At 43.7% G+C, this 18,883-nt stretch overlaps 1 protein-coding gene across 1 annotated transcript in view; it reads left to right on the forward strand.

Moving 5' to 3' along the window:
* Positions 1-18,883, forward strand: part of Fggy (FGGY carbohydrate kinase domain containing) — a 364,908-nt gene that overhangs the window by 291,889 nt on the left and 54,136 nt on the right. Inside the window, exon 14 of the mRNA XM_032901907.1 lies at positions 1,283-1,377. Within this exon, the coding sequence (XP_032757798.1) occupies positions 1,283-1,377 (95 nt within the window). The remainder of the gene's footprint in view (positions 1-1,282; positions 1,378-18,883) is intronic.

Consider the following 18,883-nt stretch of genomic DNA (forward strand, 5'->3'; position numbering starts at 1 on the left):
GGGTTCTGTTTCCTAGCTGTCTGTGTGGGGGGATGGCCGGAGATGACCTGAGCTGGAGGAGGTAGGTAAGTTACCAAGTGAGCTTCTTCCCTAGAGAGACAAGAGGAGGGCTGCAGCCTTTGTCTAAAAGAAGCCTTTCTGCCATCCACCTTTCCCCTGGGGCACTTCCCATCATCTGTTGATTAGAAAATCAAGAGTCATCTTGTGAAAGTAGATGGAATTTTATCCCCATCTTTCAGATAAGGAAACTGAGGTCCGGAGAGGTAGAGATCCCTAACTTAGTATCACATTGTTAAGTGAGTGAAGAAGCAGAAGTGTAAATCATCTTAAGAATCCAGAACAGCATGTGAAATCCACATGAACCTTCAACCTTGGGACTTGTCATGTAGGTGGCTTTGCACCTGGCAGATCCCTAGTTACTTCACATGACATTCCAGTCACATGACTACTTCAGTCTCATGTCTACTGTGTAAGCCACTGGCCAAGAGTCCCATTCTTTCACCATTTACTTGATGGCCTGGGCCCTGCTCTAAGTGTCAGAGACATGGTGGGAGACAGAGTGGAGGCCATAGCCTCATGCATTGTCAGTTTTGCAAGGCAAGGCACAAGGCTAAGCAAGTAAAGCACATGGTAAAAACGTGAGGAGAAAGGAAGGGCCGATGAAGTTGTCTCACCATTTTAAAGCAGTGACCCAGGAAAGCTCAGGTTGCATTCGTGCTGTGGTGAAGAGGCAGTTGCATGGACATCTGGAAGGACCCTGAACCTGGCTCAAGAAATCCCAAGGAGAGTAGGTTCATGTGGTCTAGAAAATCCCAAGGAAAGTAGGTTCATGTGTTCTAGAAAACAGAGAAGCAAGATGGTAGAAGAGACTCTTGCCAGACAGGAGCATGGCTTGCGCTGGAGATAAGTGAGAGAACCAGCACTTCCATGGCCTGTATGCATCACCCCATCTGAGACTGGAATAGCAGGGCACAGCCTCATTCATTTCAGACTTCACTGGGCCCAACAGCGCATGTGAAAGAGTTAGAGGGAAGCCAGGAACCTTGGTGCCAACGTCACACAAGTTGATAGATATGGTAGTAGCCACCATGAGGCTGTGACCAGGGCACTGGCCAGCACAAGGCAGAGAAATGTCCCAGAACCCATAGTCCCAAGGACTGGGGACTTCAGGGAGATATAAGGTACTGCTGTTTCACATCCGAGGTTCTGCGTCTGGAGGTGTTTGCTGTGGGGACAGCTCTGCTTCTGCTCACTAACCGAGGTGTGACTTTGTCCTGTGCAGGCATGCCTGTGGTTCTGTCACACGAGGTGGAGTCTGTCCTCGTGGGAGCTGCTGTTCTGGGTGCCTGTGCCTCAGGGGACTTTGCTTCTGTGCAGGTATGTCAGGATCCATGGGTGGCTGCGGTCCCTGCCCTGTCTGAGGCTGTCTGTTCTTTTGACAGCAGCTCACAGCTTGCAAAACACACACAGGATATAATTAGGGAATGATAGGTTGCAGCCAGAGAGTCACAGGCACTGGCCGCCTCTGACGCAGTCACCGTAGCCTCCCCTTGGCTTCACCTCTGCTCCTGTGAATTGTTCTGCTTTTCTCTCCTTTATAGGACCTCCTGAATTATTTAGCCTCATTTTCCGCTTAGCCATTTTCCTTTGATCAAGTGAAAAGAGTTAATTCTCAAAATACTGGTTTTCCACGTGGACTTCAGAGTTTTATTTGCTTATTTCATCTGTATCGCTTTCCGAATACCTTTGAAGCCTCTGTCAACAAGAAACACAAAAGAGAGTGTCGGTGGGGGAAAAAGAATTAAAAGTAAAAATAAGGAACAAAGTATAGGAAGCCGGAAACAATTTGGGGACGGGGATTTGAGAAAAAGATTTTGCTCTGAGCTTCCTGGCAGCCAAAAAAAAAAAAAAAAAAAAAAAAAAAAAAAAAGATAAATTGCATAATTCTTATTTTCAAAAAGAGGAAGCATCCTAGTTTCTGGTAAGAGACAAGCTTTTCCTGATGTGAAATCACAAAAGACATTGTACATGCTGGAAGTTGTAAAGGCTCCCAGCCTTAAAATGATACCAAAGTTCTTAAAAGAAATATTGAGCATGAGGTAGAGTAGGAGCCTCTGCAGTAAGACTACTTGGTCTCAAACGCTGTCCTCCTTCCACATGAGCTCTGAGGACTCAACCATCTCCTCTGTACCGCACTTCCCTAACTCTGATAGTGGCCCATAGCTGGCTTGTACATTCTTCCTGCAGCTCAGTTGAGCTGGTGTAGTCCCCACCACCGCTCTCGAATCCCCATTTTAGAAATTGGGAAGTTAAGCAATCTTCCTCTCCTCTTGCATCTTTTGTCCCCTTGTGAGATCTGCTGCTCGGGGGTTTGGTAGTCGTTTTAGGCGAATGAGGTTTGTAGAGCAGACACTGCACACTGCAGAAGACATCCTGGATTGCTGAGCCAGTCCTCGAGCAGATTGCCAGCTCTTGGCCAAGCTCGTGAGACAGCTAGTAAGAGCTGAAACCAAGTCAGAACCCCAACCACCGGCTGAGAACCAGAGACTTTAATCACCCATATGCCCCAGTGTTAAGAACCAGGTGTTCTACCAGCACCCCAATAATTAGAATTCAACTTGCCCGACTGTCTAGTGTGGCAGGTACTGTGCTAGGTTCTTTGTATAGCTCTCCTAATGTATTTAATACCCTTTTGTGGCCCAGAAGAGAGACGCAGAAAACTTGCAAACATAGACCATTAGAAACTTTCAGAGAAGCCCGTTTCCAGTGTAAGAATGGAGCTGGGTGTGTGGCTTGATGCTTAAAGGACTTCACTGCTCTTCCAGAGGACCTGCATTCGCTTTCCAGCACATTAGGTGGCTTATCTGTGGAGTTCCCATCCATAACTCCAGTACCAGGGAGTCTACTGCCTCTCTGGCTTCTGAGAGTGCCTGAACACAAGTAGTATCCGTGCATGCACCTATGCCCTCAACCTACACGCCGAACAAAAACTAATCAATTACTCGGGGAGAAACAATGTGGGGACCAGCTTAGACTCTACAAGGTGATCTGTCTGTGAGTCGTGCTTTTCAGCTTAAACTTAAATGCAATCTTTTCTTAGAACTTCCAAGATCCTAGCTTGGTCCTCACAGTGCCTAAGAAAGATGAGTGCTTCCTGCCAGATACCCAGTTCCTGCAGTCCTCATGGTTGTTGGATCTTACCTAGATAGGCTGACTGTAGACACTGCCAGGGTCATCTCCTTCAGATAAAGGAGGGGATGAGATCATGGATTGGAGGAGACATGGATTGGAAATTTTGAGAAAGAACTTATATGTGCCTGGAGAGAACCTGTCCCAGTCTCCTGAGGCCATGAGTGACTTCGGGCATGGGTAGAGCTTGTACCTTCCATGTCCAATACCAATGGATCAAAGGGAAGCCATAATAATGGTTTTACTAGAAGTTACTGCTAACTTCTACATACCACAAGTCTGAGAGGATTTAGTAGGCTAAAGGGAAAAGACAATGAGTGGGCTTTCCTTGAGGTGTGTTAGAGTGGCTGAGTCCAGGTTCCATTGCTGTCCCATGTCCTGACACATATGGGCAATTCTTTTGTCATGCCCCCTGCTCTTTCTTCTACACTTAGTTTCAGCCTCAAGGTCTCTGCCCCTTTTCCCTGGTAGTTTCCTGCCCTTCCATATCTCCTCACCATTCCCTTTTTTTAATTGGATAGTTTATGCATTTACATTTCAAATTATATCCCCTTTCTCAGTTCCTCCCTCTCCTATTACCACCCCCCTGCTTCTATGAGGAAGCTTCCTCTCCCACCCACCCACTCCCACCTCAACACCCTGGCATTCCCCTACATTGGGTAAAGGAGCCTTCACAGGACCAAGGGCTTCTTCTCCTATTGAAGCCAGATAATGCCATCCTCTGCTACATATGTGGCTGGAGCCATGGGTCCCTCCATGTGTACTTTTTGGTTGGTGGTTTAATTCCTAGGAGCTCTGGGGATCTGGTTGGTTGATATTATTCTTCCTGTGGGGATACAAACCCCTTCAGCTCCTTCAGTCCTTTCTCTAATTCCTCCATTGGGGACCCCATGCTAAGTCAGAGCCTCTCAGGAGACATCCGTATCAGGCTCCTGTCAGCAAGCACTTCTTGGCATCAGCAATAGTGACTGGGTTTGGTGGCTCCATATGGGCTGGATCCCGCAATCTCTGGATGGCCTTTCGTTCAGTCTTTGCCTAACTCATTGTCCCTGGACTCAAGAACAAAGAAGGAAGAGTGTCCTAGTGAGCTGTCCCAAGGGTGTGTCTTCCTTCAGGACAGTCATGTGATCTGTGTGTCAGCAGCTTAATGCTCCACCAGCAGGGCACAGGTATGCTGCTCTTGGGGTCAAAGGTCAGATGTTGAGCTATGTCAAGGGATAGGTTGAAGGGAGTCTTATCCCTCCTCTTAATTGAATGTATGAAATTGTATGCCCTTGGCTGACACAGTTTTAGGCTAATCCCCTCTCCATCTCAGTGTCACTGTGCTGCAAAATAATCCTCAGTATTTCTGGGAAACACAAAACACATCATTTGAAGTTGGTAGCAAAATATAATACTATGAAAATTAAAATGTATAAGCTTGATTTTAATGTATATTCTATATTTATATAAAATATATAAAATATATATTCATTTATAAAAATAAATATATATTATATATTATGAAGCAAGAAGCAAGTTTCAGGAAGTTGTGAAGGAAATAAACAACCAAATAGTAGAGACAGACATAAAGTGCCTTTCCACTGCTCCCTGCAGACATCCAGCAGAGGTCATTGCTTCAGGTAATTTTTTTTATCTTAAGCAAGTTTTGCTCCACAAGCTTTCATTCCAGGAATGCTATTTATCCTGAACTGCCTTCTCCCTTCCCCAAGTTACCCCTGCAAAGCAGTGAATTGAAAATCCCAAGGCAAACTTAAACTCAAGGGACAGTGATGGGTGCCCAAAAAGCACCTTTAGCCCTTGTAAAGGGAGTGCTGGCGTGAGGGAAATGACCCAGCTTCTCAGAAGCCACTCTACCACTTAAGTGGTGTCCCAGTCAGCTACTGCGCACTGAACTGCCATAACTCCCACCGGACTCCTGTTTCTCCTGACGAACACCTACCTTCAAATGACAGTTCCTCAACCCCTCTGTAGTGTGTGAGCACAGGATAGACCATTGCTGCGTACTGCAGTCCACCCCTAGGTCAAGCTTCACAAAAGGTCCTCCTTGCTCCTAAATATGCCCCTCCAAATCATTTGCATAAACTTTGCCTCATTTAGAGCCAAGTATTTTATCAATTATGATGCACTTCAAATTTGTTGTCTGTATAAACGTATCTCCTGGTTTGTGTGTGTGTGTGTGTGTGTGTGTGTGTGTGTGTGTTGGGGGGTGGGGATCAACTTGCTGCCATAAATGCCGGTTTTTCAGTTTGTAAAGTAAAGCTCTGATTCAACTTCTGGAGGGTTGGAAAGGCTTAAGACAAAAGATGTTCAGAAGTGTAGAAACATCCCTTTCTTAGTGGATCTGATGTGAATTTGGTGCCACACCGCCATCCTGCCGATCGATCCTTTTCTAAAACACAACTGAAATACAAGCTCCATGAGGAACAATTAGAAAATCCAATTGGGATAGAAGAGAAATATAAAACATTATTACCCTAAATCCCCTTTAGCAATTCTTAATTAATTAAGTAATTAATCTCTTGTTCTTTTTGTTTGTAATTAAAATCATTTTAATTATAAAATATGTTAATACAATGAATATTATTTTATAGTCTTTTCCCTGCACCCAAGAATATGTAGTAAACCTTCTAATAATTTCTGCTGGTTGTGTAACTTGCTACCCCTTAGACTCTACCACATTTATTCTACCAGACCTCAGCTATGCTGGCTGTTTTAATGAACGATTCAGTTAACATCTCTGTAGCTAATTTTTTATTCATAATCTAAGTTATCATAGTCTAACTACAAAACAGATTGTGGATATATGTAAAAGTTCCATCAACTTCACTTTTAGCATCTTTTATATAGAGTAACAATTTATACACTTACCAATAGTATCTAAAAAATTTAAGGTGCATGTTTCTTGTGAATTAAGGCTCCATTTATCTTGCCTGCTCAGGCATCTCACAATCTGACTCATTTCACACATAGTCCTGGTAAGACTATGGGTTTTAAGTATATGTTTGCCCTTTGTGGCTTAAGTATGTGTTCCTGAAGGTATGAGATGCTGGGTTCTAATTAGATAGATTCAGTTTTCAGATTAAATTTTCTTAATATGTTTTCAGTCCAGTCTGTCAATGCTCATAAAAAGTCAACAAAACCCTTTGGACAATAGTTAACAGTTTCAAGTAGAATTAAATGGGAATGGGATGTTGGTTCTAACACATGTTAAAATTATTGTCAATAGCTAGTTATTAATTTTCTTATCATTTTATAAACATCTCTCCCTCCTAAGGGAACAGAAACAAATTTGGGATCTGATATAATTATCAGTCTCTTGGTTCCAATCCAGTTTGTAGAATAGCACCCTGGGTGTAAAAGTCAAAATATTTATCTCAAAATTAGAATTCTATTTTTAAGAATAAAAGCCTGTTACTTTCCATCTGTTACTGTTCTTAGTATTACAGAAACAACCTAGCAGGTGTTAACAGGGCCCACTGTGCAGATGAAGACTCTGAAACAGAGGAGTGAAACCGTGTATCCTTGATTGACACGGTGGGCGCCAATCCATCTCTTGGGGTGGACATAGATTTCATGGTAAAGGCAGCCTGGCTGCCTCTCACAGGTACTACAGCACCTAGACAATCACTACTTGGTCGGTTGTCAAACAGAAATTAAAGCAGAAATAAGTCCTGTTTGACTCACCATATCATGATACTGATGTCATCAATGAGCTTGTCATGGTTTACGTATTTGTTTTCGTCATAATCTACCTGCCGACTGTTTATAGAGATGAATATAAAGCACGTCAAAGCATTTACGTGAAAGATCATTTTAGCCCAATATTGGTATTAACAGAGTTTGATCTAATGAGGGCTGGTTCAAGAGGTTAAGAGCATTAACGGTTCTTGCAGAAAGGCCTGCTTTGATTGACTCCCAGCACCCATTTGATGGCAGATAGCAATCTGTAACTTCAGTTCCAGGGAATCTAAAGTAAACATTAGCGTGTTTTTCCTTTTTATTAATGAATATAATGCATAAATAGCAAATCCATGCTGCATAGTTTAGCAGTCACCATAGTAAGTTAGGCTGTGCCATCTGAGATTACAAAAGACAAGGTCTTTAGTAAAATCAAGAATAGTGAATAAATGTAGGAGAGACCTAAATACACATGTACACACACACACACACGCGCGCGCGCGCACACATACACACACACACACACACACACACACACACACACACACAGGAACACAGCCAGATGTCCACACATGCACATACACATATCCCATGTCTCATCCCACCCTGGAAAAAAGGCTTGATTCAGACTCAGAAAATGAGACCTCACTGGAAATTATGAGACAGTTTTGAATGCAACCTTAAGAACTGTGCAGAAGAAAATCTATCTTTCCAGTTGTTTGTTGGGTGACTTTGATATTTTACAGTGAAGCATTGAGAAAGTATCATTGTTTCAGAAACATGAATGATGTATCTCTTTTCAACTGTATCTCTAAGAAACTTTATCTTTTAAAATGTTCTACTGTTCTAGATGTGTCAAGGGAATTTTTTACACTCCCATAATCATTTTGCAAATGGGGAAAGAGTACCAGAGAAGCTAATGGACAAGTCAACTGGTAGAAAGTAATGGAGTCCGAAGCTTCATCCTAACATAAGTCAGTCACAGTGGCTATTCTATAGCTAAGTATGATTGTATTATTTAAAGCCTGATATCAAATTAGGTGGCCAGAAAATAGAATTTACATTTATATTGAAATGCCTGTCTTAATCAAATCTCCATAGATGTTTAGAGAGTTTGAAAGATGGACTATCTATAGAATTTATGGCCATATTCTAATATTGGTAGGTGAAGGTCAGGGAATGGAAGTCAGTACACAGGGTGGTGTGGAAGCTGTCTGATTGTTGTGATGCTAGAAGGAAGGAGCTGGGCTGCTTACCTATGTCTTCTAAGCTTCCCTGAGTCAGGAGGCAAGAGAGCACCTTGATAAGCTGCATGCCTGTCAGCCTGTGTATGACCAGAGCAAGGGTGCTGAGAACCTTCAGGAACATATGAAGGTGTCCAACATGGTCTTATATATTGGGACACTCATTCTGCTGGGTGTTGCTGAATTCTAAATGGTTTGTTTAGGTCTGTGATAAGGAACTTACATCTGAATGTGAGTTAATATGTCACCAACTGTACTGTTCGGTTTGACTCACATTTTATTCAAAACAAGATAGATGTCCTCAGTGAAGGAATCAGTGTTGGCTTGCACTATGGGCCAGTTTATGGAGGCCATTGCACAGTGACCATTTCAGGAGTATTGACCTAGCCTCCTAGCCCTGCGGGTAATGAGAAACCTGCTGGAAGTGTCCCTCAATTTGTATGAATTGGCTGTTGTCCATTTCCATGCCTAATCCAGGAGGATGGGAAGAAGCTAGGGAGAAAGCGTTCATGAGAGCCATATACATCCCTAGAAATGTTATTAATTGGTTGAGTAGGACAAAACAGGGAAATAAAATATCTGCTCTTTACAAAGTAATGGCATCTTCCTCCCTTAGCTCATTAAAAATTAAAAGTACTCTTGGCTTAAGTAGGGCAAATTAGTAATTAAGTGCTACATAATCAACCTGGATAAACATAATGTTGAAGGGGAAGCCAAATTAATCACCCCACTGGTTTGTTTTTGGCCCATTAATGCACCTTTTCCCCCATGTCCTTCCTGTGGTGCCAGGATGCCTCTTCTGCTCCTGTACGGCTGAAGGAAGAGTGGGTTGTGACAGCTGGGCTGACAGATGACAGAGAAGCAGATCTGAAGAAGGTGTGCATGCATATGGGCCTTTATTCAAAAAACACAGTTAGGACCTGTGTTTTGGTCTTTAAAGGACCATCCTTTGGAGAGCTAACATGTGACAGGAAAAGCCTAGATGGTAGGAGAATGAATGAGGGGAAGCATACACAATGCACAACACTGCCCAGGCTAGTGACGGAAGGGAGGAGAGAACAAAGACACAGCATGGGAAAGCCGTAATTGAAGCAACAGGGAAGACCATTTGCTTGCTTCAAACCTTGACTCTGCCATTTGCTATAGGTGAGTTATTTAATTCCTCATGTTTTACATGCACATACGTGTGTGCACACACACACATATGCACATACACGCACACCACATACACCACACACACACACACACACAGAGAGAGAGAGAGAGAGAGAGAGAGAGAGAGAGAGCCTTATAACTCTTACCATAAGGGGTAGACATGTTCACACATATAAAGCAAAACAACTCTAATTGTTCATACTCTGTTTAAATTATAATAATTATACAGTGAGATAATGGACCTTCAAAGAAACATCCTTACTGTCTTGAGGGCAAGAAAGCCCTCCCAGTAAGATGCCATTTCAAGACTACGTTTAGGGAACTTTGTGCCATAGGCCTCTGCACTCAAGGAAGATCCACAACTAGGATCCAACTCCCCGTGCAGAGAGAAGCAGAGGCTTAGCTGAGCAAATCACTCTCTGCTTTGGGCAGTACAATAAAGGTCAGTAACAACTGCTGGAGACACAGTCATATGGCATTGTGGCAACTGTCTGCCAAGTGTGGGAAGACGGGGGAGACAGAACCCAGTACCTTGTGGCAGGATAAGAGGAAATAAAGGGAGGCAGAGAGAGAAAGTAGCCCTTGAGCCACCTTGTTCCATTCCGGATGATGGCCTGTCTATGGCTTGCTCACTATGTGAGCAAACTTAATGAAACACATTATGTAATGTCACTGAGTCTCAACAAACCTTACTGAATTGCTACAAATCTATGAGTGAAAGCTATTGAGCACACTGCCTGTTACTAGGAAACGTACTAATATTATTATTCTTCGCATTAATTCAACACTCATAACAAACTCATCCAGATAGATCATATATTATCCTATTTTATAGAAGGAAATTAAAGCACACAATTGTGAAGGTTAGTAGTAGAATGAGGGTTTAAACTCAGGCGGGCTGGCTTCAGACACACTAATACATCCCTCACCTCTGTGCTTTGGAAGATACCTATGCAGAGATGGTTGAGGCTGGGTGTTGGAAATGCAGAAGGTGTCCCATGGGCTCTACAGTCAGTAGTAAGGAAGACACTATTTCCTCTTACTGTTGGAAAGAATGGCAGGGCTGAGCCTTTAGCTGTGGTAACAGTGACCCTTTAACAGGCGGGGCAGGTGAACAGGCAGCGTGGCTAATCATGCGTCAGTACCTCCGATGTGGTAGCGAGGTAGCCGCTTACCCTGATCTTAGTGGTTTTGCTCAGAGAACAAACAAGTTGTTTATTTGTAGGTCACTCAGATCCATTTGGCATTTAAGGGTGATTATAGTAAGTGACTGAATATGCCACTGGAATAAAAGTCCCAGTCAGAAACTGTCTACAAAGAAGGTACTCAATAAAATAAAGTCCTTACATCTTTATGTTCAAAGCCTTCGGCTACCAGGCAGGCTGTGTAAACATGGGGAGAGCCTGACTGGACAAAAGTACTAGAGAGGTATTCCTGAGAGACATTACAGCTGCAGCCATCGCCTGGTGGGAGGCTCAAGGAACATGTATGGGATCTGGCAGTTTGTCTCTGACTGGACTAAGGGGATTGGTTTGATGGAACGTCACACAGTGAAGGCAGAACTGGGAAGCATTTCAGGTCATGTGGTGTCTGCTCATGGCATCCAGGGCACATGCCACCCCTTGTAAGAGATGACATCTTCCCTGGTACCAATTTTTTAAAATGAACATTTCTTTACACACTAACTCAGAAATCAGTTTCTTCTTGGGTGTTTTATAAAACCAGAATTTATTTTATCTCTCCTGGCTGATAATGGAAACTTGGGTTCAAGACTGTGGATTTCCCAGGGCCGTCATGGGGCCTCCAGTTTGGTGGATGAATCCTGTGCGACTTTGGCTGGTCCCTTCCTTTCTAGCAGAGCAGCGTTACTGGCTGAGAAGGGTAGGCCCTAAGTACTAAATCTCTTTACCCGTCTGGTGTGAGCGGAGTGCTAACGTGAAGTCCCACATCAATCAAGAAGGGGAGCAGATGCTGAAGTGTATCAAGTATCAGTAAACAAGCCCACAGGAAGGCCGCTGAACTTGGCATCCTTCAATTGAAAACACACAACCTTCATGTCAGATTGCTGTGAAGTTTTATAAACTGCAGTAAGCGATATGTTTTTTCCCCCTAGCTGGACAGCTGCTACTGTTCCATGAAACACTTTTATTTGGAGATGATATGTTATACGTGCTAAGTGATTTCAATCTGTAATTTTAAAGAATACATTTAGTGCTCAGAGTATTAGTGGTCGCCAGCCCGGAATTACAGCTTATCAAGTATCTTCCCGGGAATTGTGAGGAACTTTTTATTTTCCTCGTCTGGTACCTCCTCCTTTTTACTTTACACAGTGTAATTCACATAAGAAATAGCATCGTAAATAAGAGCACAGATTCTGATACCACACAAAGCTAAACTCAAGTCCCAAGTTCAGATTTCATCACTATGTATTGGGCAAACCCCTTCGCCTCTCTAAACCTGTTTCCTCTCTTTGAAAACTCAGATCCTGGAGTATATACCTCATGTGGTTGTCGAAGACATTAATTGAGACGAAACGTTCAAAATCTTTGGCCCAGTCACTGGCATGAGTCATCCCTTAATGAAGAGGACAAATTGATGTAGCCTATAGTTGATAAGGATTAGCTGACTGTATTCAGGGTTAGCACTTTACATGTATGTATGATAAGTTCTGTTTGTGATGCCTGGGATCAAACCGAGAGCCTTGTGCCAGGGAAATGCTGCGTCACCAAGTTACTCCTGTAGCCTGGTCCTGGGCCAGTCTGCACTCAGCCGCACTTACCCAGCACTGCTCTGCTCACTCCGAATTACATATCCCAGGTTCCTTTGCCCCTGGCCTGGCTGATGGGAGAAAAGCAAATTACTTACTCAAGTTCACACTTTGTACACAAGTTGGAATGTTTCTATCCCTAATCCCATGAAGAAATGGAATTTCTACTGAAGAAATCCGAGCATTCGAGTATGCCAAGTAGAAGTTAGGTTAAAAGGAAAAGAAAGAAATCACAACCGTGTTCCTACCACCAAGGATCTTACAGTGGAGGGAGATCTAAAAGCAATAACCAGAAACCACAGTGTACTGTTGCATGATTGGCAGGCCCGCCAGTCGTGGACACAAGTAGGAGCTCAATGCATGGCTTCCACAGTGAGTGGCCGTGGAGGGTAGACAGAAATGTTCATTTCAGACCAAGCGGCAGAGTAGTATGAAGATTTGTAGAGGTGCCAGTGAGAGTGACGGAATACACTGTCAGATGAGTTTAGTCTGGGGAAGGATTCCAAGTCTGCAGTACTGGAGAGAACACTGGGTCTGTAAGGAGCACAGCCTGACTGGCCTTAGGGCTGGTAGAACAGCCTCCTGTTTAAGTAAGCAAACAAAGAGTGGTGAACTGATTATTCCCCTCCCCCACACTAACAAGGTGAGGCGTAAACTAACCCAGCCTATGAATGAAAGCAACAACAAAATCTGTTAAGCCTGTGAGAGCCCCTGCAGCAGAAAGGGAGTGCCTTATCTCAGAGTTCCGGGAAAACTGCTAGCAGTTTGTTTCTCTACAGCATATCTGTGGACAAGGTACTGTGGTGCACAACAGCACACGCTAACATTTCGGTCTGGAGAAGGAATCTTCTGCGGTGCCACTGAAGGAGAGAAGTGCACAGCCTACCTTAGCTCAGTGCTGAGCCCACCTCATGCCCTCTCTGCTTCCTCGGAGCCGCCTAGCACCTTGGTCTAGAGGAGCCTGGGTTTAGAACAGAACTGAGGAGCTGCAGTTCTTTCCACTGTGGCCAGGCCACTTCTGCCTACTGCCATCTGCTGGAGTGGGACCTTGACGAGTGAGATAGCTGCAGATGCATGAGGAGACATGTGCGAGCAGTCCTGAACTGGACATTTAAGCTGTGCTTCCCTCCTCAGAAACAACACTTTTGATTCTAACCCGCTCTAGTAGGATGGGGAGATGGGACTCTGTTTCCCAGGGCATCCTAAAACGGATAGCAGAGTAGATGTATTCCGTATGTACAGGTGATAATTATGGTCTTCGTTACTGACTGACTTAATCTGCAGAGCCATCCCCTGAAGGCCCAGTATTGATGGCACTTTGCCAAAAATGGTGGCCTGCAAACACAGTTGTTTCTCTGAGTTACCGGCAGTAGAGGTGAAGCTCAGGTAAGAATGCCGATGCCCGCACTAGGCTTGGCTCACCACGAAGTGCTGAAACCCACTTCTCTAAGTTTTCTCTCGGTACACTGATCATGTGCTAACCTCACTGAACTGAGCTTCCAAAATAAAGTTCCAACTTTAATCAGTCCTATCCAGTCTTAAGAGCTGGATAAGCGTGTGACGAGCCAACAGGTAAAACCCCACAGGCATAGCATGGAGCTGGCTAAGAAGGGAAGCACTCATTATAGAGCGCCAACCATGTAGAAAACAGTGCTGCTGTGGATGGATTCGGCCTTCTCTCCAGTCCACACCAACACCAGCTCCCCACTCTCCTTATGAGTCTCTGATCTGTTGTGTATGCCATCACTGAGTGACTCTGGTTGTGACCTGGTCCAAGAGGTCCTCCTCTTTGGGTCTTCATCTCTTCATATTTACACTGTCAGGATCAGATTTTCATACATGCTAAGCAGTGGAAACTCTGCAAAGCCAACATATAAGAGAATGTGCATGTGTCTCCCACTTACCCATCACTCTTGTTATCTGTCCTCAGGGTAGACCACCCTGGAAAGTCCCTGCTGAACACGAGGGCTGAGTCACATGATTTAACAGGGAATAATGAGTGAATTTTTAGATACCTAAAAATGCTTGATAAAATAATGCCAATGTAGCCTGGCTCTCAATTAAGGTAGACTGGACAGCTATAGCCATGTGCTCTGTATCTTCACATCTGTCACACTGTCTGTCTGTCTGGTGGGGAGGTGCTTTTGTCTATTCTGACAGTGTCTGGTGACTTGTTACAGACTCTCTGTCAGCCCTTGCAGGTAGAATTCTGCCCAGGATGCTTTTCAAGTTTGGCTTTCTATCTGGGACTCTGACCTCTGGTTTCACCAGCAGACACCCTCTTCTAGGAAGAGACAGGGAACTGGTCCTCCCTGCCTTAACCCTCACCCTTTGCTGAAGGAGGTTGTTTCAACTCTGTTTGTGGCCTTAACAGTGTCAGTTTAATTCCTTCTTAGCACTTTGAGCTATCAGTACCCAGCCCTGTGCTGGAACACCACTTAAGGTTTGATTCCTTCTGTGCCGATAGAGTTGGTGGTAGATGTCCCATTTTCTTCATTTTTGTCCTTGATAATGACCCTTTATGCAAAGGCCCCAAGGGTAGGAATTTTGCTTAAGTCATTTCCCTATCTCTAGTGTCTAACACAGCCAGACACAGAAATGCTGCTTGGGAAATCTTTTTCATTCATTAAGCAAACAGTCCTAAGTATTTGGACAAGTAAAATCCTCATCACATCTACAATTGAGTGGGCAAGAGGGTGGAACAATAAATGTAAATGCATATTATAGCTTGGGTCAAGAGTTAAAAAGGAAAAGAACAGGTTTAGTGGAAGAACTAATTAGGATGATTGATAGCTGGATGACAATACATGGCATGGACTCCTAACTCTGAACCCGTCTCATTTCATCTCTGAATGTAGTAGTCATTGCTATTATGTTCATCCTTACAACGGCTACTCCTGTTCCTTGTGTATACATTGCATTCTAAAGTTTAGGCCAGTGTTCTCATGATGATTAAATAAATTTCATAAGCTAACCTTGCCTGGTAGGCCTCCTTATTTCAAATGAAACAAACATGACCCAGGAACATACTTCATATGATGAAATAGCTAGTGTCGTAGATGATTCTTGAACCGAATCTGGCCAGACAACCTTCTGTTCTGAGAAAAGGGAATGTCTCCTGAACTCCTAAGTGACCACTGCAGGTACAACCAACATCCCAGTTTGAGAAGCCCTGAATCATATTACATGGCAAAAGCCTCATTCCGTGAGGTTAAAGGGCACAAGGAAAACAACCACAACCAAAAACAAGTTGCTGGAGAGTATGTAGGAAAAAAGGGAAGATAACTTTCCCTTGGCCCTCTCACGGTCACCTTCCAGTGGTAGTAAGCCGTCACCACCACGGCAAAAGAAGGTAATTAATGTTGGATGATGAATCGTTTTAAAAAGCTACATCAACAGAAGAACAAGCTGATGCTGTAAACTCTCTGCTACAGCTGTTCTGACAACGCTAGAGACTTTGGAGGGACCCATGTTGGAGTGGGGACAGACTCGAGCTTAGTTCACATTGGAAGATTTAAGTCTAAGCCTTAACCGTGCCCTGTTGCCTTGAGCAAGTCAGCTGACAAACGTGAGAGGCAATCGTGTTAAGTCAGTATTACTGTAGTAGCTTTCTGCAAGTGCATTCAAAACTTTGTAAAATAGAGGAGTGACGTTTTATAAACATCATCAGGAGGTTGGATATAACACCAATATGGAATGCACTTAGTAAACTGTAATGTTATTAACATTATCCAGCCAAGTGTGGAAGAACTCACACTGGAGTCAGGGACAGGGCTGTTCTCTGCAATTTGTCTTAGTAAAAGCCCAAGCCTCAAATACTCAGAGCCTCAGCTTCCCCACAACAATCCTATTAAAAATCTGCAAAATGCCCTGCCTGATTTACACAGTTCGGGCTCTCTGCATCCTCTCTGCACTTCACTTTACCCCGTGGAAATGGAGACGACACCAGTGCTCTCTTAGGAAGGTGGGAGGCGAGGCTCAAATGAGTCCTGGAAGAGCACAAAAGGGCTGGCTGCCTGGCTGGCTGCCGTGAGTGGTAACAGCAGGGATGGCTGAGGAGGAGAGGAAGGAGCAGAAGAGCATTGGAAATGACATATGTGTGTCAAGCTCAGCACTTCCATGGGGCACCGATGGTGGCACCACAGTCACCAGATGTTCTGGTGCCTTTTAGCGAGCTCAGATCAGTCACATGCCCTTTTCTGTCCTCAGAGGTGTCATGCCTAGAGTGGCTTTTTGTCAGGCCAGGTTTGCATGCCTGCCCTTCGTTCTGTGCTGTTTTAGGTGGGAAGAGAGAAAAAGACCAAAGAATGGATAAAATCAAGAGGAAACTGTATTAATAAAACAAGTTCTCTACAAGTGATGGCTTCCCAAACGCGCTGTCTAGCATATTAAAAGAGAACACTGGGAAGCACTGGTCTGGGAAATACTCAAGTTAACTAAATATCTTCATGGTGAAACTCCATCAAGACCTTAATATATAAATATGCTTCTGAATCTCCTGGATTGGGCAGTCACACAGATATAATGGTCCCCAAATTTACTTAGACAAAGAATTGGCATTTTGCCAGTCTTTGTAAGAATGAAAGAGTGGTAGATGCTGTGTGATCCAGCAGTTAAGGTCCTCAAAGATGACAAGAGGTACCATGGAAAGAACTGGAAGATTTCTACCAATCCTGCCATTGGCTTGTGTGTCTGTTTTGGCAGTAACTGTGTGTTAGACGGGAGAGAAACAATGACATGTAAACCTGTATAGAGTCACTAGCCCCACAGTTCTTGTGAACATTCTGGAAAGAGAGAGGTGTTGCAGGGCAAATTCAGTATAGAAAGAGCACCATATGCCTGCAAAGGGGCTTCTCACCCCATTGACTGGGCCAAGGGAATCATCCAGAACCACCCATTTCCAAAGTGAGGCCCATAGGAATAGTCACAGCCATTTGGTGTGTGGTTTATGACCCACTTGCTCATTTGTGGCCTTGTCACAACTTTCTCAGATTCAAGGGCAGTGCTAAAGTATGATGATGCAGACCACTCGGAGCCCACAGCACAGGCCAGGCAGGCACCGTGTAAGGCATCTGATGAATTGAATGCACTTAATCTCCTTTTAGCAGTAAATAGAACTCATAGTTTACAAAGGAGAAGTTGAGGTCTAAAAAAAGTTAAGTGCCTTTCCAAAAGCTACCACCAGTAACTATTACAAAACCAGGGCTGCAACTCAGATCCCGGAGGTTGCAAAGCTGCTTCCCATCATGCCCTGGCTCACCAGGAGCATGGTTGGTCCATGGCAGTTTCAACACGCTGAGAAAGGTAGAAAGCAAGATGGCTCTTTTTCTTCTCCTCCTCATCCTCCCTTTTCTTCTCCTCTTCCTCCTCCTTCCTCCTCTTCCTCTTCTCCTCTTCTTTTTGAAATAGAGTTTCTCTGTGTAGCTCTAACTATTCTGGAACTTACTCTGTAGATCAGGATAGCCTTGAACTCACAGACATCTGCCTGTCACTGACTCCTGAGTACTAGGATTAAAAGTATTTGCCATCACAACCAGTTTAGGGATTCTTCCTCAAACTATTTTTTTCTTAGATACTTGGTTTTTCTAAACAGTTATGGCTTTGCTGTCTTGTTTTTATTTAGCCAGATTATTTTTTTTATTTTTTCTTCTTAGCAAACTAAAAAATGACTAACCATCTCAGTCTCACAAATTCTCAAAAGTCATTTTGAAGTTTTATTAACCGTGAGATTTGAAAATTTGGGGAGAACTATGTAAATAATTGTATAGTTTATGCTCAAACCAAACTGGATGGGTGGAAAATGGTAACCAGCACATGGCTTTGAAAGCGGATGGATCCAGCTTGGGTCAGTTATTAAACTCTGTGCACTGGCGAGGAGCATTAGAAAAGGTGGTAAAATATGAAGAAGCCACGTCAGCTGGGACGTGTGTGTGCAGAGCACGTGTGGCTTGCACTGCTTTAAGTGCTGTGAAGACTTTCTCGTGCTTTGCTAGCCATTTCTTTCCCGAGTATTTCCCTCAATGTGTGATAGAAAAACATTAAGTAGCTGGAATCAAATTTGAGTTTTTATAAGAATTTCCAAATGAAACCACGTCTTAAAGAAAAGGGGAGTTTTAGTCAGAATTCTAAAAGATAGTCCCTTACTAGTGAATTCAGTTAATACCTGGTATGGAAATGATTGTGAAATGGTATATAAATTACTAAAGTTATGTGAAATAATCAGATAATATGTGTGAAAGTATCTCCTTGCATAGAAAGCCCCAATAAATGCTTCCTTCCTTCCTGATTCACATGGCAAGCAGGTGGCAGAGCCCAGGCCTCATCCTTACAGCATCTAATCCCACCTCAGTGCTCCTTCAAGGGTCCCCTGTACTTGAGTGACACCTATCTGCTTACCTCACACAACATCCTCCAAGTGCATTGAGCACAGGTATTTTAGAAGTGACCAACGGCTCAAAAACACTCTGAAGAGTGCTAATGAATACCTAGTGTTAGCTTTTGGAAAACAGTTACCGGTTAGGACTAGAAGGGTCCTTCAAGAGCCTCCTTTACATATCACAAGCTGAGACCCAGACAAGGCAAAAAAAGTCAATGGGCAGTAAGCTCATTCTAATCAGACCAAGTTAAGAAATCATATAAGACATGCAGCTGTAAAGCTCTACATAATCACCCGTTTCTTCCTGACTTTTCATTTCCGCGGAGATGACCTGGAAGGGCCATAGAAGCCCTTATACTTTGAAAAGCATAAAGACATTGGAGGTTGTGTTGTACCCTGTATGAAGAAGAAAACATTGCAAGTGACCATGGGGTGTGGTCAGAATTGTGTTCCTTTTTTGCTGTTTGATTG

This window comes from Rattus rattus, chromosome 1 (assembly GCF_011064425.1).
Source record: "Rattus rattus isolate New Zealand chromosome 1, Rrattus_CSIRO_v1, whole genome shotgun sequence".
NCBI lineage: Eukaryota > Metazoa > Chordata > Mammalia > Rodentia > Muridae > Rattus > Rattus rattus.